The following is a 21,472-nucleotide window of genomic DNA, read 5'->3' on the forward strand; positions in this document are numbered from 1 at the left end:
AAAAAAAAAAATTAGCATTCACTTGTCATTTCATTGGTTATGGCATCATAGAGGAAGAAATATCAGAACACATAAATTGCACCTAAACTGAGACTAAAACATTCACAAGTTTCTGACGCAACAAGAAAAACGAGGACAGAACGAGTGAAAAACCTGTAACACAAACAATAATGTAGACTTTAGACATATAGCCTGTAAATAATTAACACTGCACTTCAGGACATCACTCTTCCTCTTGTAAGTAATAAAATGCAAAAAAAAAACTACAAAACTCCGTTTTTTCTGTAGCCCTTGTTGGATCAAATCCAAAATATAATTGTTGAGATTTTATTACATTCAAAATAACAGATGTCAGCTGAGTTTAGAATAAGCAGTGTAGGAAACATGAGTATTTGTGCCAGTGGAGTTGTGTAGTGTAGTCGTCTCTTCCCCCTGCTGTGTGACAGTCTCACAACAGGCCAATTCAATCATTTACTTGCTGGACTACAGTACGAATGTTTGGCTTTTCTTCTAAATAACTGATGAAGCTGAAAACCTCATTCCTTCAGTTTGGGATTTCTGCAGATTAAAGATTAAAATCCTGATTTTTTTTTTTTTTTGCCACTTTCTGTTAAGTTGAATTTCAGCAGTTTGGGATGTGTTACAACATCTCGGAGCTATTTATGAAAAGACAAAGATGATTACGACTTCAGCAAACAGCGATATCGAATTCAGAGGCGGCGTGATCCCGTCCTTGTCAAAGAAGCTTTTGAGGACGATAACGTGGCAGCATCTTTAAACTGTAGCCGAGAACAGCAGGGTGATGTAAGAATAGCTTCATCATTGTATGTGTGCATGTGTGCATGTGTGTTCTCAGCTGTCCCAGTCTCCACTCTGTGTCTCATCGTCTCCTCGTTCCTCCTCCTCGTCAGAGTCGGCCGACACCTTCTTCATCCTCATCATGGCGGCTTTGATGCTGCGCTCCAGCTCGTTGTCTCCGCTGCTCTGGACTTCTGAGCGCGCTGGAACCACCTAAAACACGACAACATTCAACTTCGTGTCAGTTTTTCTTCGGGGTTCGTCTTTGGTGGCTATTTAAAAAAAAACACACTTTGACTTGTCATAGCAGGAACTAATAACAGTAATGACGTCGGTGTCAGTAAGCCAGCGTGCACAACACACGGGGGGCCACACATGAATGGAAAGCAGCCATGATTAATGATACTAATCACGCTGGTGTCTGATGAGTCAAAACGTCTGCAGAAAAGGTCCATTAAGATCAGCCGTCACACTATGTAAGTGGTTTCATGAGACGATAACATCTGAGTGCTTCAGTCAGTAATATTCATATAAGTGCGTTTTGTTCTCGCTTTTTCTATCATCTCAAACTCTTTATGATCAAATCTTTGGATCGTAACAGGAAGCTGACTGGCCGAAACATTTGAACAAAGGCAGAGTCAATCAACACTTGTAGCTTATTCTACACACATACGAGCAAAGGAAACTGATTTTACGTAATATTTCTACGATGAATTGGTGTCTAAAACTTCATTTTAGTAGCGGTGTAGTTCTAGAGATGGCAGTGTTGGTCATTCATGGTCCCCGCAGGATGAATCCTACCAACGCTTTATTTTTCCTCTAATATCACCAGCAGGTAAAACTTTCTTTTTGTAAAACACCCTGACAACGTCACAGAGCTGCTAGCTCGGCTGTCGACTCTCATCTAGTTGAGTCTTGTTCATTGTCCGAACTGTCGTCAGGTGAGCCAAAGTGTCAGTCACCAACTGTCACCTTGGGAAACCTGGTTTGCAGCCGTTTTCAGTTTTCAACACACTATAAACAAAACTAGGTCAAAACTAGTATATAGCTGGACTGTGTATGATCAATGTGAGAAAAGGCTGGTAATATTCTACATTTCTGTTATTATCAATAAATCCCATGAACAGACCAGAACCAATACATTAGTCCGTCTTTCAATACTTTCCAACATCCCGACTGTGTCTAAACCCTGAGGCTACTTCCTCACTTCCTACTTAAGATATAAATCTTTAAAACCGGGTTATATACTATTATATTTTTAAAAGGCTCAGTAGTTTCCTCAAACAGCTGGCCACTTTTAGCAAATGTTACGCACACAGGAGTAAAGAATCCATTTGTCAGGCACTATTTTCAGTTTTGGATAAATAGACATTTGGTGCTCTAGTGAGCTGGACGGTGTATGTGAGACAAAATAAACTGACGTGTCCATGTTGATGGTAACAGTGAGGCTCATTTACATTTTTTGATATTACAATATTACCAGATGTATGATTTAAACAAGGCTGAAGCACGGTCTCCATCATAGAACACCTCACCTTCTTCAGTGTGACTCCCTGTCGGATGGCAGACATCAGGCTGCTCCTCGGGTCCTCAGCCAGGGTCGCTGTCCTGGGAGCTGGGACCTTTCGAAGCTGGATCTGTCCACGCTGCAGTGAGGCCAACACTTCATCCATTGTCCCTAAAGTGATGCAACAGTGAAGGAAAACAGCAAGTTTTACAACCATCTAAGAATCTGCGCTGGAAGTAAATGAGACAAACTGTCAAGAATTCATTCTGAAGTTAACCTCTCGTCAACTTAAACATCAAATGTGCTGATTATACGCTCTCTCGGGTGTGCAATAATGTTTTCATTTCACTGCTGATTAAGCAGCTAAAACATTTTTTACAGAGCTTTCCCAGGTTCTCACTGCTGCATAACAAAAACATCCTCCTCTGGAATGACCTCCATTTCACAAAAGCTCATAAAAATGAAATCGTGTTGGACGTCACTGTCTCCCTGCAGCTGAGTGTGTGCATCAGCAGGACCACAACTGAGGTAAATGCCTCCTCTGGCCTCATGGGGGAAATTGGAAATTTAGGACAGAACACCATGTACAAGTAGGCACACACACACACACACTCCAAGTACACTTTACTCTGGAACAAACAAACACAACCTTCCCTGCAGTCAGACAAATTCACACATCCTTCTCCATGTCTGTTACGGTTCTCCTCATCATGTGAAGAAGTGGAGACACTTTAGCTCCATTCACAATTTTAATAGATCTGGGAGCTCAAAATGAGACTCACCGATTAATCATTTACAGATCAATACTACAGAAAGCAGAATTAGATGTGTCTCTCTCTCACCTATGTTTTGTTTGAGCATGTTCTTGGCTGGGAAAGGAGGGTCCTCTTTTTCACTGAGAGGCATCGGTGTGTCCCCTGAAGAAGGCGAGGCATTGCCGGGTGGAGGAGGTAAGGCAGGGGGCGGCAGTGGGGGAGGCAGAGGAGGTGGTGGTGGAGGAGGTGGTGGAGGAGGTACAGTGGGGATGTTTGTCGTCGGAGGTGGCGGTGCAGAGTATATTTGGACAGGGATGTCTTGAGGCTGCTTTTTCTTGGGTGTTTTTTTGCGTCTGGGTGCAGGACGGATGGAGGGCTGTCCGTCGGAGGAGGGAGAGGGGCCGAGGCTGATGATGGACAGCGGCTGGGAGGGACACGGCAGCTCTGAGGAAGACATCCTGGACTGAGGAGTCTTCAGGATGTACTGACCCTGTCGCTTCTTGAAAGACAGAAGGGGAAGTGAAAGAAGACATTTAGAAATAACGACGTTATCTGGTATCATGTTCAGAGAGAGACGGCGTAGACGCACGACGACGCCCACACGTCAAAATGTTCTTTTGTTTCAAAAAGGTCTCACAGTGACTTGAGATTAAACTGAAGTGATGCATGATGGTGACACAAAGAGAAAATAAATCCCTTTCACAAACTACTCGAGTCGGTCTATTTGTTAGGACCGTCAAGAAAGAAACAACAATCCATAGAATTGATTGGTTAACAAAACAATCTAACCAGCGGGTGCACTTAGCAGCAGTACTGGAGCGTTCAATCACATCACACAAACTTCTTCAGTCTTAAGAATAATAATAATAGTTTAGAAAGGCTCTATATGAATAAAGTTACTAAGCATTTAACAATAAAACAGACTTAAAATAAAATAATTTGACTACCAGAAAAATTTTGAAGAAGAAATCAAAATAAAAGGTTAAAACCATAGTAAAATTTAAGATAAGGCTTTATAATAAAAGTCATTTAAAAAGTGTTTGGCTAGCCTGGGACGCTCAGACAGGGACTTCCAAGGCCGGGTGGCCTGGACACCTTGGTGACCCCTTCCTGAAGATCTCTGCACCGAGGCTCATGAGGGAGTAACAGATCAACAACGTAACTAGGAGCCTGCCAACGCAAAGCCTTAAAAGATACAAAATCTTAAAATTAATTCTCAATCTCAGAAGGAGACGGTTCAAAGATGCAAGAAAGCAGGTGATGTGATCAGATTACCTGGAGTTTATTAAAAGCGACAGACTTTGGGGTTATTCAGGTGAGCTGTTGACTTTTGGCGAAGGCTGGAGTGAAGAGATTTACAGCAGCAAGGAAAGACATGGAGTACTTTCTCAAGATCTGCAACTGTTAAAAATGACGAAGGATGATTTTAGTTATTTTCCTCTGCTGTAGGAAGCATGATTGTACCACCCTGAATACTTGGCTTCATATTAGATGATTAACCATCAAGTTTGTACTTCAGAGGAGCTTTCGTGGAAGTGGGGGCCAAATAAAAGAGCTTGATTCATTTAGTTGCAGAGAAGTCTTTGCCTTCCAGCTCTTAATATTGGAAGGACAGCTGAGGAGTCTGGATTCATTTAAAGTGTTGTGTGATGATCAGTTGCTGTTTTCAGGGTCAAGAATGAACTCAGTCTCAATTTTTTAAGCCAACATAGATGAGAAGTCCTTAAAAAGAGGAATGAATAGTTTAATCTTACAATTACATGTTAACTGGGCAAACTATCTACTGAGGAAGATGATGTAATGCAGTTGAAAACTCCAGAACAGCTACTGAGTGGACGTCGTGGTGAGATTGTTCGTGCTATTTTCGGTGTCAAGGTTGAACTTTCAGTCTCATCATCTATACATTTTCCACATATTAGAGCTTCATATATGGAAAATGTATAGATGAGACTACAAAATCCTCCAAAAACCTACGGTCACCAGCTTTGGGTAGTGACTGAAAGAATGAGATCGTGGATACAAGCATCCGCAATCAGTTTCCTCTGGAGAGGGTTTGGTCACAGCTTTACAGATAGGGTTTAGGAGCTCTGACATCCCGGGGGGGGGGGGGGGGGGGGCTCAGACTAGAGCCGCTGCTCCTTCACGTTGAAAGGAGCCAGCTGACGTGGGCTGGGCGCCTGGTTAGGATGCCTCCTGGACGCCTCCCTCTGGAGGTGTTCTGGGCACGTCCAACTGTTAGGAGACCCTGGGGCAGAACACACTGGAGGAATTAAATAACTCTCCTGGCTTAGGAACACTTTGAGATGGTGGAGGGTGTTGCCAGGGAGAAGGATGTCTGGGTTTCCTACTGATGCCACCACGACCCGGTCTCTGATAAGTGTCGGGAAAATGGATGGATGGATGGATGGATAGAGCTTAACAGAGGAATATCAGTATTGGTTTATATGTTGGCTGATATGCAAAAAGATAAAAAACAGTATATGCTGCAGAAGAAAGCACATCATTTAGAGATATTACAAAGGATGTTCAGCAGACTCCACTGTTTACAACCTTGCAACACACAAGCTGGCAGACGAGCCGGATATAATGGAGCAAAGGGAGCTATGGAGTCTGTGAAGAACAATACGTTTATTGTTCAATTATATTATTGTAGTATTCAATTGTAATATTTTGCCACCAGAACATTTTTGTCACAATTCTTTGATATCAGAATTTTTTCCTTGCCAGAAATATTTGTGTTTATGGAGTCATTTTCAGCCAAATAGCGTGAACACCGCATCACAATAGTTTTGTTTCCTTGTCTTTTACCTTCCTCTCTGGCAGTGCTCCTGCACCTTTAACTTTGTAGCAGCTCGTTTACAACCACTTACAGCACTTTTGTCATCAGAACTTTGTCTGGTGTGGGAGCTGTGTAGTTGATAGCTGCATTTTAATTTTGATATGAACTACTGAATTAAGAAGGTATGAAGCAGGAGCCTGTGGGGCTTTATTAAAGGGGGAGGCGGAGCAGAGACAATAAGAGCCTGACCTCTCTGAAGGATCGTAATCTGCTCAGAGTCTTCTCTCGCTCCTGGTCAACCCACTCCTTCCTCTTCTGCTCCTCCTCTTTCTTCTTCTCTCGTTTCTGCAGACAACGGAGGGAGACAGTGAGGGCAATATTACAGAGAGAGAATTGGATCCAGCTTCATTTGCGGCTTGTGCCGCTGTGGGAGCGTCTCTATGGGTTGTCTCGTTGCTGTGGTGACGTACCAGGTGGACTTGATGATGCTGGGTGAAGACTATGGAGCTCTGCTTGGCTGTGATATGCTTCTGCTCATGGGCCTCCATGCACTGATCCTAAAGTAAGAGAAAACATAAATACATGTTGCACCTTTTACATTTACACACCATGCTCAGAAATTAGAAGGTGCTCAGGCAAACATGTCCTTCACACTTCAGAATACGCAGGTGAAATTGATGATGAAGGTCAAATAACACCTCAGTTAATTAGTAGTGTGTTTTTGAAAATTTCACTAGGTCCCCTCTTTTTCATTTTCATTGCATTGTGAAATATTTATACATGTTACTCTTGTTCCCTGTGGGTTACTTTCATGTGAGCCTACAATCAGGGGATTGTCTCTAGTTTGATCTGAGCAATAAAATCTTTTTAATCAGACAAATGAGCGTGTATCCAGCAGCAGCAGGAGAAAATGCCGACTGCACCAAGTGTGTTTAAATCACCGTGTCAGCTACAAATAAAACATTATAATAAAAATAAAGTTAAAAAAAAACAGCAGTTCAGAATGTGAGTGGGGGCAGACAGAGAAGCTACAACATCCTCTTTCATTATTGTTTACAACTGTAAAAAAAGAAGCACTGGACATGAGCTATACTATGATTTATATCAAATTCTACTGTGATGGAGTGAGTGTTGTAAATATGAATTAGCTTTTATGTCACAGATCATAAGTTTGCCCTCCAAACAAACCAAAACGCCGTTAAAACTTTATCGGTCAGAAAATTCATGTCAATGGCACCTTTTTGTTGCGGAGGTATGCTCGCCGGGCACAGATGTTGCCTCTCTTGGTCTCCAAGGTCTGCAGACGTCTTTTGAGCTGGTTGACGGCCGGGGAGTTTGCTTGTTGAATACCCGTGTGGACCATGCTCTGCAGCTCCTCGGGATCCTCGCACACGTCATAGTAGACCACCTCCTCCTTCAGTTCTAAAAAAACACAAACTCTGTTCATCGGGTACTGACGCAAATCAAAACAAGTGTAATTCTTAAACCAGCACTTCTTTCATTTCCATTAGGAGCAGATTCCATCTTCAACATGTGATGACAGGATGCTTTATGCATTATTTTGGGAACTTACTCCTCCGTTGTTCCCACAGTGTCTCAACTACATTAACACACCACCTTTGTACACTCACGGGCCAGTTAAACTAGCAGAGGAGGGATAGCATGACAATATGCAAAGTTCACATCAAGTAGAGCGGAGTCTGACCCGCGTCTCACCCCGAGCTCAACTACAGCTCTGCAGGTTTGACCTTCTCCTATTCACTGGTAAACGTACTCCTGAAACTACATGTTAAAAGGAAACCTGGTTTCCTTTATCAGGTTAAGGGGTTAGAAGAAAGGTAGACTTCAGCACAAAAACAGTTTGTGGGGCAAAGATCAAGGTTTTTAAGGGTTTTTTGCACAACAAAGAACTACAGTAGAAAATGTATTGAAGCAGCATAATGACAGGAATTAAAGGAGAAAGGTAGTTTTGTCTAAATAGTCCAGCACATCTTATTTCAGTCTAATTTAATGTCTTATTGATTTATCACACTACTTTGCTTTCTTTTTGCATACTGACTATAATTACAGGTGATCTGCATATTATGTTGTGTCACTAGTGAGTTAGAAAGGCTTCTGGTGTCAACTTAACATAACATAACATAACATATAATAAGTAGATTTCTTAAAAAATCTTCCAACGAGGGCATCAGAGAGTCTTGCTCATTGATGGGCATCTTAAGTTGGAAAATAAACCTGAAACCAGCCAAGGTAAGGAAACACACAAAGTCATCACACACACAGATGTCACTGCATGTACAAACACACAACCTAGAAGCAAACATCCCGTTTCCCAGGAGGGGCAATTAGGGAAATATTTAATATTTCCCCAAAGTAAACTCTTTGCACAGTATGTGGATTGACCAGAAAAACAGAAGTATTTCAAACTATTACTTTAAAATATTAAACTACTAGCAAGTGTTTTAAAGGGACAGTTCAAAAAATAAGAAAGATATTTCCCCCCTCTTACCTCTAGTGGTGTTTACCCATAGCTTCAGTTTTATGTACCATAGTTTTGATAAATCCATCTCTAAGACCTCACTGTTGACAGTGTTTTGTTGTTTTTGTTTTGTTTGTTGCTTGAGTGACTCGACCCTTTAAGTAAGCTTGTACTTATTGCAGCTTTTATAATACAAAGCATTACCTTGTTCAAGTGTTTCTATTTTTGTGGTCACTCAGCGTATTATTTCATGATTTGGAATATATTGTTCTACCAAAGATGGTGATTTGTAAAAGGAACTTTAGACTCCAGTTGAAGTTTCACAGCATGTGGAAACGTTGTGCCTTTTCTCTCAACTGAGCCATTTTGTACAACTGGTGTTATGATTTCTTAAAAATCAAGTGTTCCTAACTGTATAGTGTTTTATAGATCTATACATTTATGTTGCATGAGTGTTTTAAGGTGCACTGTAGTTCAGTGATTGGATTTTGCTAAAAAGGTTTTATGTTTAACGCCTCTTCTCTCTCCCCATCTGCTGATAGTAACAGTAGATGGGGAGATGACAGTAACAGTGCTGCTTATTGATTACAGTAAGTATACCTTTAATCTGTCTTCGCACGGTGTCTATCTGAGCCACCAGTAGCTGCTCCTCATTCTTCAGGATTTCAAACTTGGCGTCATACAGTTCTAGTTGGGTTTCATAGAACTGCAGCTCCAGCTGATCCACTGTGTCCTGCTGCTGGCCGTCCTTGGACACACACGCAGAATCAGCTCTCTGGCTCTGGACGCTGCCAGACAAGCCGCCCAACTGTACCGCAACAAAGAAAAACGTCAAGTCAGCCACATAAAGGATCATACCTGTAGCTTTGTATATTACAGCCTATTGAATACATACAGTGCAGTTTTACAGGATCGAGCTGCTGGTTAACAGAGACTTGAAACTTGTTCTCACATGAATATTTTGTCATTTTTTTGTCAGAGCTGTGTTAGCACTGTATGATGATGTATTTACAAGCAGGAATTATTTAAAAAAAAACAAACAAACTAATTCTTCTTGATGTTTAAAGACGCCTTGAATGAAATACATTTCAAACAGAAACCTATTCGGTGCAAGAAGATTCTCCACATCAACACTTCTCATTGCCTTCTGGGTTTTCATTTTGTGGCACCACTGCTTGTGTGAATGCGATGTCTTTTGACAGCTGCCTCAAATTTGAGATGCTTGAGTGTCCCTGAATTTGAAAACAAGGAGTTTTCAAAAATAGTCCCTGCTTTAAACTGCATCACCAGGTGAAAATAACCAAAATTCAATACAAAAAAATAAAGCTAATGGTCCGTGATGGATAACCCAGTTTCACTCTCTGCGAGCTGATTCTGATGCTACTATCTGGGAAGTAGATATGTTCGGTAGTACAACTGAATATGCTTGATTTGTAGTTAATGAGCTTACACATTCAAAGCATATGTATGCTCTTTAATACTTTGAGTTATGTCATCCATAAATACACCGAATGACTGGATATGACACTAGAGAGCCAACTGATTCCAGATAATACGCTGCTCGCTCCAAACATACATATACACACAGTAAATGTAAAGGCATCACGCTGTGACATCTGCAGGCGCAGTCAACAGAGCCGCCGAGCTCTGCTGCCACCAGAGCAACGTTCTGCGTAGGTGTAGCTCACTGATCTCATTATAAACACTCACACACAGCTGTTTCACTCTGTAAAGGCTCATGTTGATTTCACAGTGGTAGATACCGCCAGCATCCTGGAAACTGATTTTTAAAGAGCTTAATGGATGAATAATGCAGCCGCATGAAGGTGTTAAATGTGTTTTCTGCTCTCTTCTAAATCTCAAAATGCACAGCACGACACTCTACAGCAGCAGGTAATTCATTACTGTTTTCCCCAAAATACTTTGATTCTGACATTAGATGTATACTCTCTCTATTTACAGAGAGTCATGTGGCTGGCACATTTTAGAGTATGTATATACACACACACACACACACACACACAGACAGACTCACTCACTTATTCATGCATGCAGGTTTTGGGGGTGTATTGAGGGAATTCTCTGTGTTTTTAGAGAGGCTTTATAAATAGATCAAAGGATTACAGCAGCCAGAGATTCAGATCAGACTGGAATACCAAGTGAAAGATACACTAGAGCGAGTAGGCACTGTGGCAAATCTCTAGAGACTTCACTACAAAAGCGGTGTCACCCTTGGTACTAGAAATAAAGATCTGAATAACAACGAAAGCCTTACAACTGTGTCAAGAGTAAATATGCCAACACGGAGTGTGCCAAGCAATTACGGAACAACTAGGAAAGGAGTGGTTTATGTTAATCAAATAAATAGTATGACACACACACACACCCGTTCTCTGATGCCGTCTTTCTTGCGGTTGAGGCACATCTCTGCAGCTCTCATATGCTGCAGGGTTTCTTTGGCCAATAGGAAGCGTAGTTTCTCTAGTCTAGGAGCGGCAGACGCCCAGGCAGCAGCTCCGAAACGACGCTTATCCTCCTCCATCTGCTTTAACATACCTGAACACGTACACAAGAGAGTGTTTATACATGTCTGCGTCCTACAAAAGTACATGAACATGAGAGCAAAACACAATAACACGTTTTAAAAGGAAACCACCCAATTAATAGGTTTACAATGTTAGATATAATTAGTTTGTGGGTTTTAATTATTTGATTATTACATAATATATATAATAAACATGTTGTGTGTAGCTGCTGTGTGGCTCTAATGCTCCTTTTCATGTGTGCTGAGGAATGACACATAAAAGTCATTAATGAAGTCATTAACAGACAATTAAGAGAAATAAACACAGCAACTCATACCAGCTAGAGCCTTTGAAGTCTGTGCAAAGTAGGTGACAGTGATGTCCTGGATTGAAGCGACTGCGTCTTCTGCTTTCGTTCTCCATTCCTCCGCCTCCTTCTCCAGAGCTGCAATTCTCTTAGGACCCAAGTCCTCAAACTCCAAAGATTTCTGTAGCCAACCAGGGTCAGAAAAACAGTGGACAGTTTTACACTCAGTGACATAAAGCGGACTTCTTACAGTTACTTAACCCACATGTAAATTCGACTTTTTTTTCTTTCAGTTCAGAGAGAAAGGAAAACGCTATGGAGATGAATCACTCCATTAGTGCCATGTTTTGCGAGGGTCAGCTCAGCCCAGAATGAAAGGGCACCTGCAGGGATCACCGACTGCATTGAAATATTGTGTTTTTCAGAAATACAAAAGGCTGCATGTTGGTGGTTGGACAGTCATAGTGATGGCAGGAAAAAGTGTGTAGGATGTCACCTCTAACTCTGGAGAATACATTTGAGTTTCTATTGAGATTTACTATTTGAGCATATAATACAATAACTGGCATCGTGTATCACACATGAACTTGATAAAAACCTGTAGAAGGTATATTACTGTATATCCAATATTTCAATGTTAACTTGTACCTAAACATAGATGTGTATGACATCTCAAAAGAGCCAACAATTTTAATTTAACTGATTCAATTCCTTTAATTGAAATTTATTCAAATTAGCATTCCACTACTCACACAAAAAAAGAAGTCGCCTACATTACCCACAATCCATCTTGACTCAATTCATTTGACTTTACCATGGATGTATAAAGAGAAGTGGATACAGTGTTGGAGGCGGGGCTCCGTTCATTCCTATGAAAGCTGTTCAGTTGCGCATAAAGCCAAAAAAGCCGCTTCCCGCTGTAAAGAAACTACCTGGATGAAAACATGCTGCCTACACTCTATGAGCCCGATGCGCCTGTGGAGCGTGCTCATTAGAGTCTTTCAATGGTCGAGGCAGTTAACTTCCGGTTTAGCCATGCGGCTAACTTGAATGGGGATAAAACAATTCAATCGTGTAGCTCCTCAAGACTTTCAAAATGTGATCAAAATGTATCAAATTCTGAAAAAAAGAAACTATCCACCATTTTACAGCCGTTCCTGTTCCGTTTCCCATGATTGTGTGCAGGAAAAATGCTTTTTGAGCCCCTGTAAGACCCAGAAGTTGTAATTCCACCGTTTGGCCACGACATCAAATTGTCCTCAAAGCCAGGTGCTGTTCCTGGGGGCTTGGACTGCACAGATTTGGGTGTGTTATGCTAGTAGCAGCTAATGTAGCCTCGAATTGCTAGCCTGAAACAGAGATGAGGAGCGGGCTACAAAGGTCCGGTAACCTCACTTCTTTCTTTCAGTCTTCAGCCTGAACTGACGTCTTTAACCAACGCTTTACACGCCTTTTTTCACACATGCTGCTGTACCACCCAAGACCTGTAAACAAACACTGATGTGTAAAGATGGCGGTGTTCCCCTTTAAGTAATGTGCTCATATTTACCAGGATCTCCAACTTGTAGAGGCAGGCCAGCTCTCTCATGTCCCTGAAAGGTTGCAGCAGGTACTGGAAGAAGGTGGTGGCCACAGTGGCCAGGTCCTGGTAGGCCTCATCCTCATCCTCATAGATGCTGAGCAGCGCAACCATTCGGTCAGCACTGCCATGACTCTGCAGCAGCTGTGAGTAGAGAAGACATAACCATCATTACTTGGGTTTATTCTCCGAGCCCACAGCCCAGTCTTTGTTCTGTATGACTTTTCTTATTGTAGATGATTTGGAATAACTGTTCTCCATACCGATCAAATCTAAGCACAACAATAAAACAAACAAATCTAAGCTCTGTTATGTGTCAAGAAACTTTCTGATGAAGACTATAATTAGTAGAGCTGCAAGGACTAGTCGGTGAATCGCTTTGTCAATCATTAATTTGTCTGCAACTATTTTGAGAACTGATTGGTGGTTTAAGACATTTTTCAAACAAAAACTACCAAATATTCTTTGATTTTAGTTTCTCCAGTCAGAGAATTTTCTGTTTCATATCATTGTAAACTGAATATCTGTGGGTTTCGGACTATTGGTCAGACAAAATAAGCAACTTGAAGACGTCACCTTGGACTCGGTGAAACTGTGATTTTCACTTTTTTTCAGATATTTTATAGACTAAGCAATTAATCAATGAGAGCTTTGTTTATTTGTTAGGATCCCCAAACAAACATTAAACATTACAGTCAACACGAATGGCAAACATAAGACATAAATATTAGAGAATAACATTAATATGTACGAATAAAACTTACACTGATGACTCTCCCAACAGAGTTACCAGCAAAAACTACAAATCCGTATATGCATAGCACCCTACGAATATAGGGTGTTTCCTTATTTGCTATGGGCTTGTGATCTTGAACAGCCTTTGACAAGTCTCAGCTTTTTATTTATATTTTATGTTATTTGAAACGGATGATGCAATTTAACACAGAGCATGAAACTGATGTGCTTCACAGAGAGTTTATAGCTATTGCTAATTGTCAACTCTTGACCCTAGTTGGGCTTTACATATACAGTGTAATTAAAATATACAGCTCTGTTAGCTAGTCCCTTTCTTAGGGACTAAGAAATAAGACAAAAACAAGACATTTGATATGTGATTTCATCATAAGTAAAAGGGAGATACATGGGGGGGGCACAAAAACGTTCACCTGCACAACTTAATTCCCTCACCTGCCCTGTTAAATTATATATAAGGGACAAAACATTGGGTTAAACTGTAAGATATAATGCTAATTAAAGAAATAAAACCACAAACTATGGCCTAGCTTGAAACTGAACATTATAGGATCATTACAAATGTGGTATTTACTGCAGGACTACTATACTGAACTGCATTAGATGGTATAGATGTTAATGTGTACACCAGCTGCGTTCTTTCCTTTGTCTCAAGTCTTTGGGTTTGTGGAATTGTTGTACTGGATTTCACTATCACTCAGTAAACAGATGGTCACATTATATTTTTGTGTTTAAATTGTGTCAAAGTGCAGGTAAAACTCACAGACTGACAACCAAATATGAAGTAGTCAGTGTATGTGGTGTTGCACAATACTTCAGCTGATAAGAAGAAATAAACACCAAAGGGTTGCTGCGTCATTAGAAGTCTGCTTTCGGTTTCACACCACCACTGTGTGGTGCTAGACCTGCAGGGTAACATGAGGTAAATACAGAGCATACAGAGATTTTACTATCCAACTTGACAATTTAAAAAGAGCAGAAATAAAATCCAAAAGGTGAATTTGTTGCCAATTCAAAAGACTTTACTGTTCAGTGAAATACTGTAGTTTTTTCTATTTAATTCATTTTTATTTCCTTGTGTTTGTTTCTTTCAGGCAGTGGTTCTCAAACTTTTTCACATTAAGGATCCCTACACTGGCACAAATTCGCCCACAGACCCCCATTTAATAAGATTTTGTCCCAGGGTCCCCATCTGATAAGATTTTTGTTTTACAGAAAAGATATTTTACTACAGAAAGTGTATGAAACCCATGACCAGAATAGTCATACATTCTGCCATTGTGTTACTTATAGATGGAATTACAGTATACTGAGAATAAATTATTTTTATGGGGACCCCCCGGAACCACCTGAAGGAGCCCTGGGGGTCCCTGGACCCCACTTTGAGAACCACTGGTTTGAGGACAGATAACTCTGGTTCACACTCCAACATAGCAGGTGGCGGTAATGCACCTTAACGCTGGTTGCCATAAAACAGAAAAAAGAGAAAGGGGAGCCCACTCGCCCCTTTTACAACCCCCTCACCTGTCGCAGGTGACCCTTGGCCCTCGACATCTCCTCCTGCATGGTTTTCCTTTTGAACTCCTGCAGGTTTTCAAAGTACTCCTCGACGTCTCGCTCATCCTGGGTGAACAACGTGTCGAGAACAATCTTCCGTCCGCAGATGTCAATCGCCGCGCTGAAATACTTCTCGAGCCTCCGACACGGTGTGTCAAAGTCACGCTCGTCGTCATCTTCCTGACCTGACCTCCGACTCAGGAAGAGCAGGTCCCAAATGTTGCCCTCCTCAAACTCCGACAAGTCCGGGAAGCAGGCAGCCAGGACATCGGCGACGCATGTGAACTGCTGATGGATATGTTTCAAATCACTTACGGAGAAGAGTCCAGCCCAGCTCATCTGAGCGTCGCCAACGGCAACTTCGGCTTTTCGTTTTTGCCGTTGTAACGTCCGGTTGTGGCAGGTGACAGCGAACTTACACTCGATGACGTTCCACTGTACGATAAACCCTAGCTTAAACGTCTCTGTTTCCTCAAATATGTTGCTTTTAACGGCCACCCAGCCATCCAGGCTGTCTAATCGCTCGTATTCTATGCTATTCATCTTTTAAAAAAGAGCTGTTTCACTTCGGCAGTCCTCGAAGCTGCTGGCTCTGTTTACAACGTCCGCCATTTGCGTGACGTAAGCTGCCTTCAGGCACCTAAGAGATATCGGAAATGTTGGGAAAACAAACGTTAACGGTTTCACAAAGCGACAAATATATCGTTAAAGTACGTTATTATCACATTTACTGAAAACAATATTGAAGTAGAGGATGAAATAGAATCAGTCAAGTTTTGTACACATTACGTGGATAATTTATTATCAATTATTTGATGCATCTCAACTCTTATTATTTTCTTTATGTTATGTTTGTTTGTTTTTTTGTTTTTTAAAAAAAAGCTGTAGCACTTTGAGATTCACCACGAATGAAAAGTGCAGTACAAATTAAATATATTACTATTATTACTATTGTTATTATTGTTGTTCCTCTTATTATTATTATCATTATTGTTGTTGTTGTTGTTGCCGTTGTTGTTATTGTTGTTGTTATTATTATTATTATTATTATTATTATTGTTATTGTAAGAAGCTAAGTAAAACATCGCTTCTATTGCTTATACCCAGTTTCTCCCCATTAATCTTCCTCCAAGTGTATGAAAACTTAGTGCTGCTTGATTTATATATCAAAAATAATACGCATGGAAAAAATATCAGCCACTAATTTGTAAGACTGGAGCACTAAAAAAAAGACAGACGTTGTTTACATTCACATAATCACCGATCAGAAATGTTTAAATGGCCTCATGTGGGATTTTACGAGGAGCCGTGAAGGCACCATAATGGTCGCGTATTATGTTGCACTTTGACCTTTGAATCACATGTTTGGGGAATTCCACCTCTTAATATCAAAGCAATGAATAGATATGCCGAAACTGACACTAATTACAAGTGTTTTACACTGTTACCTAAAAAGCTCAGGTCACCAATTAATCACAAGAATATGTTTTACTCAGTAAATAACATCTAACATGGAAGTCTAACATGCCTGTGACATTTGAGCAGCCTGACTCCCATCTATTTTTATCACAGCTTCTGGGTGTAGTCTGAACTGCTTACAGAGTTGGCTTGTCGGGCACCACTGTTGGCCTGAAATGGTTGTTTAGAACAGACTGATTTCCTGAATAATCCAGGTAAATTTACCACCAGCTGCTCATTCATTATGAAAACTTTTGATTGTTCTGCACAGGCAAGTCACTTATTTCTAGTATGAAGAGTGTAGTTTTCAGATTTCATGTTGTTGTGTTCATTCTGCTGAGTTATTATTTGATACAGGATTTTTAGAATATTATTTTAAATTGCTGTTGATGTAGAGATAGACATACTTAGGAATTCAAGGGAAAAATTGAAGAAATTTGAATCTTAAATGAGTTGTAAACCTTTGTCCTCCCGCAGTCACTCTCTTCATGGATCTGTATGATATCAGAGGAGGTAGACTGGATGTGATTGCAGAGGAAGCCGAGCACCAGGAGTTGAGCAGAGAGTCGACCACCATGGAGCCCTCCAGAGACGAAGGAGGGAGGGCGACCCGAGACATGTACACCTTACAGCGGTTCTCTATGGATACCAACGAGTCCCTTCGTTTTGAGCCCTATGAGGGCAGCACCCCATCTTCCACCGAGGCAGAAGATGGACATGATGATGATGTATTTAAGGAGGAAGAAACTGAGGTGGGGAGGTTAACGCAGTTTTTGCCCATGGTGTATGAATTTTGTTTTATTGTATTTGACCCCTTTTTTCTTGGAGTTTATTTCACATTTACTGCCGTTTTCACAGGGTCTTTGTGAAAATGGCAGCATAAACACTGAACCAACATTCCCAGAAGATCTCTGTAAAAGCAAGGCATAAAACTCCCTATTTCTTGACAAATATAAATTAAAATTATCAATTTGTTCCCCCTACAAATGGCCATGACTTTGTATTAAAACTGTTGCTAGTGACAGATATCTTTGTAGCTAATTCCCAGAAGATGGAGCTGTCCACATGAAAGTTGTTTTATACCAAGCTACAGACATGAGCAGAATGTCGTGAAAGCACAGGCCAGGCTGAAAAATGGTCTCTAGCTGTGTTATTGGTTTGAATTAAACAGAGAAATTATGACTTTCAATGTTTTTTTAGAATGAGATCAATACGACCAGAAATCACTTGCAAGGGAAGGTTGCAGAGATGGAGAACTTTGCAGGTCATCTGGAGGAAATCTTCCTCACTGTGGAGGTAAATGTCAGTCTTTTAAGTTTAATGAAACAGATTGCTACAATCTGTTTTGACATTGATGTATTATGTTGCGGCTGTGTGAGCACATGGGAACACTTTTGTTTTCAGGTTTTTGTCATTATTTTATTGAACCCTAAAGCCTGAAAAAAAGATCAAGATGTCAGATTTCAGTTTGTACCAGAGAAAGTTTGGTAACTGGAAAGTATGTGTGTGTGTCCCCAGGAGGGCCTGAGCTGAAGAGACAAACACATCCATGTCATTCATTTTTCTCATCTTTCCATATTTTGTTTAATGTAAAACAAATGTGGAACTCACTAAATGATATAAACGTATGCACAGGAGAATTTTGGCCGTCAGGAGCAGCACTTGGAGCAGCACTATAACGATGTGCTACAGACGTTGTCTCAGCGGTATGACGAGAGGGCGGCTGGACTGGAGGAGGAGAAGAAGAGTAAGCTGGAAGCTTTGTACAATCAGCTGCTGGCTTGTGGTCAGGCGCTGGATGCCTCTAAGGAGCTCATTGAGGCGGCCCAGGAGATCTACCGCGGCCAGGACAAAAGGCTTTTCCTGAAGGTGTCCTTGCTTTTGTCTTTGTACTGTGTTTTCCTCAAACAGACAAATAGCAATATGCAGATTACAGTTGGATTTGTGCTGATAAACAGCTCCAAGTTTTTTGCTCTCATGGTCTTAACGTGGAATAAAACACAGACTAAATGATTGTGGTACAATATATTTATTAGTATCTCTGTATTTATTTACTGTGTGCTTGAATTGCTCTCTTTGGCATTTATTGACAGACAGTTATTCCCGCCATTAAAAGGTAAATACGATGCGGATCAACAAGTACGCCTAACATGGTGTGACACAGTACTGCTGGTGACTGAAGTGTGATTTTGAAAGACTAACCATTAATGGCACATGACTAATAACATGTTTCCAAGTCATTTTGCATGTAGTTTCATCTAATATTGTATAACTACATATATTATATATACTGATCCAGATGAATGGCATGATGACACAAAATGCCTTGAGTTTTGTTTTGTTTTGTTTTTTTTGTATCTCACCAGAATTGAAGAATTTGCCAAAGAGGAGGTTGACCTCACGTTGTCTACAGCTCTTGACTTTAACCCACCACTTGCCTCCGACCTGTCAGACGTCAAAACCATGATGGACTCCATCAATGTTGTTCCAGGTCTGATTTCCAAATTGCACCTCCGGTTCATCTATCACCTATCAGTGACTGTGTCAATAAAGTGTAGATGATACAGTTAGATACTTGAATGAATAAATTAATCAGTAAAAAAGTGTTTGTGAACTTGCTGAACACTCAGTTTGCTGAGCAGCAACTTACTAGCTTTGTAGTTTTACACACAGTGTAATAATAATCAAGTGGTGAACACATGCAGAGCACTGTGCTCCTCATTCTCTGCTGGAAATGATCTCACTATGATACTTGTCCCACATTCACTTTCACATTTGAATGTTTTTCATCACACGTCCTGTTGATGCATGTGTGTTTTCTAGACCATTTGCTTGATTTTAAAAATCTACACTTCAGGGGGTGTTGCCATATATTTAGGATAAAGATATAAATCCTAATGAATGAAAACCAAGCGTCAGTGTTGAGCCTAAATACAAAACTATATCATAACGTATTGTTCTTTATGCAAAATTGCAACTGCACAGTTGTCTTAGTGCTTCTGATTGTATAACTTGTACAAAATATTGGATTCATAATGTTTGTCCTATGACCTCCAGCTCCATCTGCCCCAGTTATCAACCCCCAGATGCCCAACTCTGCCACACAGACATCCCTGCATGTGTGCTGGAGCTTGTTCTCCGACGACACTGTGGAGTACTACGAGCTGTACTACAGACCTGTGCTGGAGGACACACCAGCAGACAGCACCTGTGCACCACATGGTATAACGCACAGGGAAACTGACTGCACATTCATATTGCATGATAACACCATCTACTGTTGAAATAGTATTTATTGATGTGGGACTCACTCTGGTTTCTTGGAGGGATCCATTTAAAAGAAAACAAAAAAAACCCAACAATTAAATCTGTGCTCGCTTTTCAGAAAGCAAGGTAAAAGTGAAGGAGACCCACTGCACTGTGACAGATCTGCTGCCCAATGCTCAGTACGAGCTCTGGGTGACGGCTACCAACACTACAGGCATCAGCCCATCGAGTGAGAAGGCCTTATACATGACAGGTAATAAAGGATACTCCTACAACTACATGAGGAGTCATTAAACTTGTGACAGGTGAAATAATCGTTCTCAGGTTGTCCTCCAAAATCTGTTTTCAGATGTACTTCTGTCTGTCAGAGAAAATTGTTGATTCCTCTCTCCGTAGTGCCGTCGCCTCCAGTGATCAAGCAGAGGGAGTGCACTAGCTGTCCAGAGGCTGCTCTGATCCGCTGGGAGTCAGGAAACACCAACCCTGTTGACTCCTACACTGTGGAGCTCAGTGAGATGGGTACTGAGAGCGGTATTACCGAGTAAGAGCTGTGTTGTTAATACCACACACCTGCAGTATATCATATCAGACAGACAAGCTCAAAATTTAGAAGACATGGCTGGTGATTTTCTGTATTTTTCTTATTGTCAACATGTGCAAAGCCAAACCAACAATGAACTCATCCTACTAACAAGTATTGTGTGTGAATCCTGATATATCTTATTCCTCTGTGCCGTAGACCTCCATTGTTGTCCAAAAACTATTAAAAACAACATCAATGAGCCACATCGTTGCACTGGGTGACAAGTTCCTTCATCACAAAGACTACAGTCATGGTAGTTGGTTTAGAAACATCTCTAAAGACTAATAACAGCCATCACATTTTCATTCTCCAGAGCAGTGTTACTCATTGCGCAGCTCACAAGCCTCATGCGGCTTGCCAAGCTTTAATTGGGGGCTTGCATTGCAGATAATAATTATGATAATGCCCCCAATACACATAATTCACAAGGATTGAGACAACAAACTACAAATATAACATTAGGAAAGTCAAGGAAATTCATGCCTGCTTCTGCTCAAAACTATCATGTTTTCAGTCTCTGTTTTTAACAGCTTTTGGACAACAATGGAGGTCTACGGCACAGAGGAATAAGATATATCAGGCTTTGGATACACACACAATACTTGTAAGTAGCATCAATTCATTGTTGGTTTGGCTCTGCACATCAGATTTGTTGACAATAAGAAAAATATAGCAAATAACCAGCCTTATCCTTTAAGTTCACACGCAAAGTAAAAATATCTCAGTATAAACAAAAGTGGCCCAGTGAAAGTACAGAGCTTCAAAGATGCAGCACCCCATGATATTTGTCTTCACTGGCCGATCCTTTTAATAAGGCTTTTGCTTCAATACATCCATAAACAAGCCTGTGTTAGTGCTTGCCTGGGATTTTTGAGGTCCCATGGATATAGAGCTGCTGAATCAAGACACACTCTGTCCTAGAAAATCTATTCTTAGCTGCAGCTCCTGCAGCACTGTTAGCCTCAGCTAGAATACTGTCCTCACATTTGGGGTCATTTTCATTTTTCATCTGGTCACTTCAGAGAATAGTTAAAGCCCATCATTTAATGGAAATTCCCTTGACTAAAATGGGGCCCATGTTCCAGATATGACAAAGTTCCTTTTTTAACCACCTCATTTATCCAC

General features: G+C 40.9%; 2 protein-coding genes across 4 annotated transcripts in view; one reads left to right on the plus strand and one right to left on the minus strand.

Annotated features, from left to right (window-relative positions):
- On the minus strand, positions 1-15,796 carry LOC122983568 (WASP homolog-associated protein with actin, membranes and microtubules). Its single transcript, XM_044353389.1, has 11 exons — positions 15,007-15,796; positions 12,700-12,873; positions 11,181-11,331; positions 10,705-10,874; positions 8,919-9,126; positions 7,077-7,261; positions 6,310-6,396; positions 6,089-6,184; positions 3,148-3,559; positions 2,334-2,476; positions 1-1,011 (listed from the first exon to the last, which is right to left on the minus strand). Exons 1-11 carry the CDS (start codon positions 15,580-15,582, stop codon positions 853-855), a joined length of 2,361 nt encoding a protein of 786 aa, XP_044209324.1. The 5' UTR covers positions 15,583-15,796; the 3' UTR covers positions 1-852.
- LOC122983575 (fibronectin type III and SPRY domain-containing protein 2) overlaps positions 15,363-21,472 on the plus strand; it is a 10,163-nt gene continuing 4,053 nt past the window's right edge. The window contains exons 1-9 of one of the 3 annotated variants that reach the window (XM_044353424.1): positions 15,363-15,442; positions 16,975-17,249; positions 17,698-17,793; positions 18,133-18,366; positions 18,591-18,613; positions 18,864-18,988; positions 19,555-19,719; positions 19,883-20,017; positions 20,161-20,305. In XM_044353424.1, the coding sequence (XP_044209359.1) occupies positions 16,986-17,249; positions 17,698-17,793; positions 18,133-18,366; positions 18,591-18,613; positions 18,864-18,988; positions 19,555-19,719; positions 19,883-20,017; positions 20,161-20,305 (1,187 nt within the window). In that variant the 5' untranslated portion in view covers positions 15,363-15,442; positions 16,975-16,985. Of the gene's footprint in view, positions 15,443-16,611; positions 16,769-16,974; positions 17,250-17,697; positions 17,794-18,132; positions 18,367-18,590; positions 18,614-18,863; positions 18,989-19,554; positions 19,720-19,882; positions 20,018-20,160; positions 20,306-21,472 lie in introns of those variants that run through there. The other 2 variants (XM_044353403.1, XM_044353413.1) reach the window with 2 other exon arrangements.

Source organism: Thunnus albacares, chromosome 1, assembly GCF_914725855.1.
Source record: "Thunnus albacares chromosome 1, fThuAlb1.1, whole genome shotgun sequence".
NCBI classification, from domain to species: domain Eukaryota; kingdom Metazoa; phylum Chordata; class Actinopteri; order Scombriformes; family Scombridae; genus Thunnus; species Thunnus albacares.

Coding starts and splice junctions, on each gene's coding strand:
- LOC122983568 (XM_044353389.1), bottom strand. CDS start 15,582: ATGAATAGCATAGAATACGAGCGATTAGACAGCCTGGATGGCTGGGTG. Junction 7,262..8,918: donor CGTGCGAAGACAGATTAAAG/GTATACTTACTG, acceptor GTGTTTTTTTAG/AACTGAAGGAGGAGGTGGTC. Junction 6,397..7,076: donor CATACCTCCGCAACAAAAAG/GTGCCATTGACA, acceptor CTCTTACTTTAG/GATCAGTGCATGGAGGCCCA.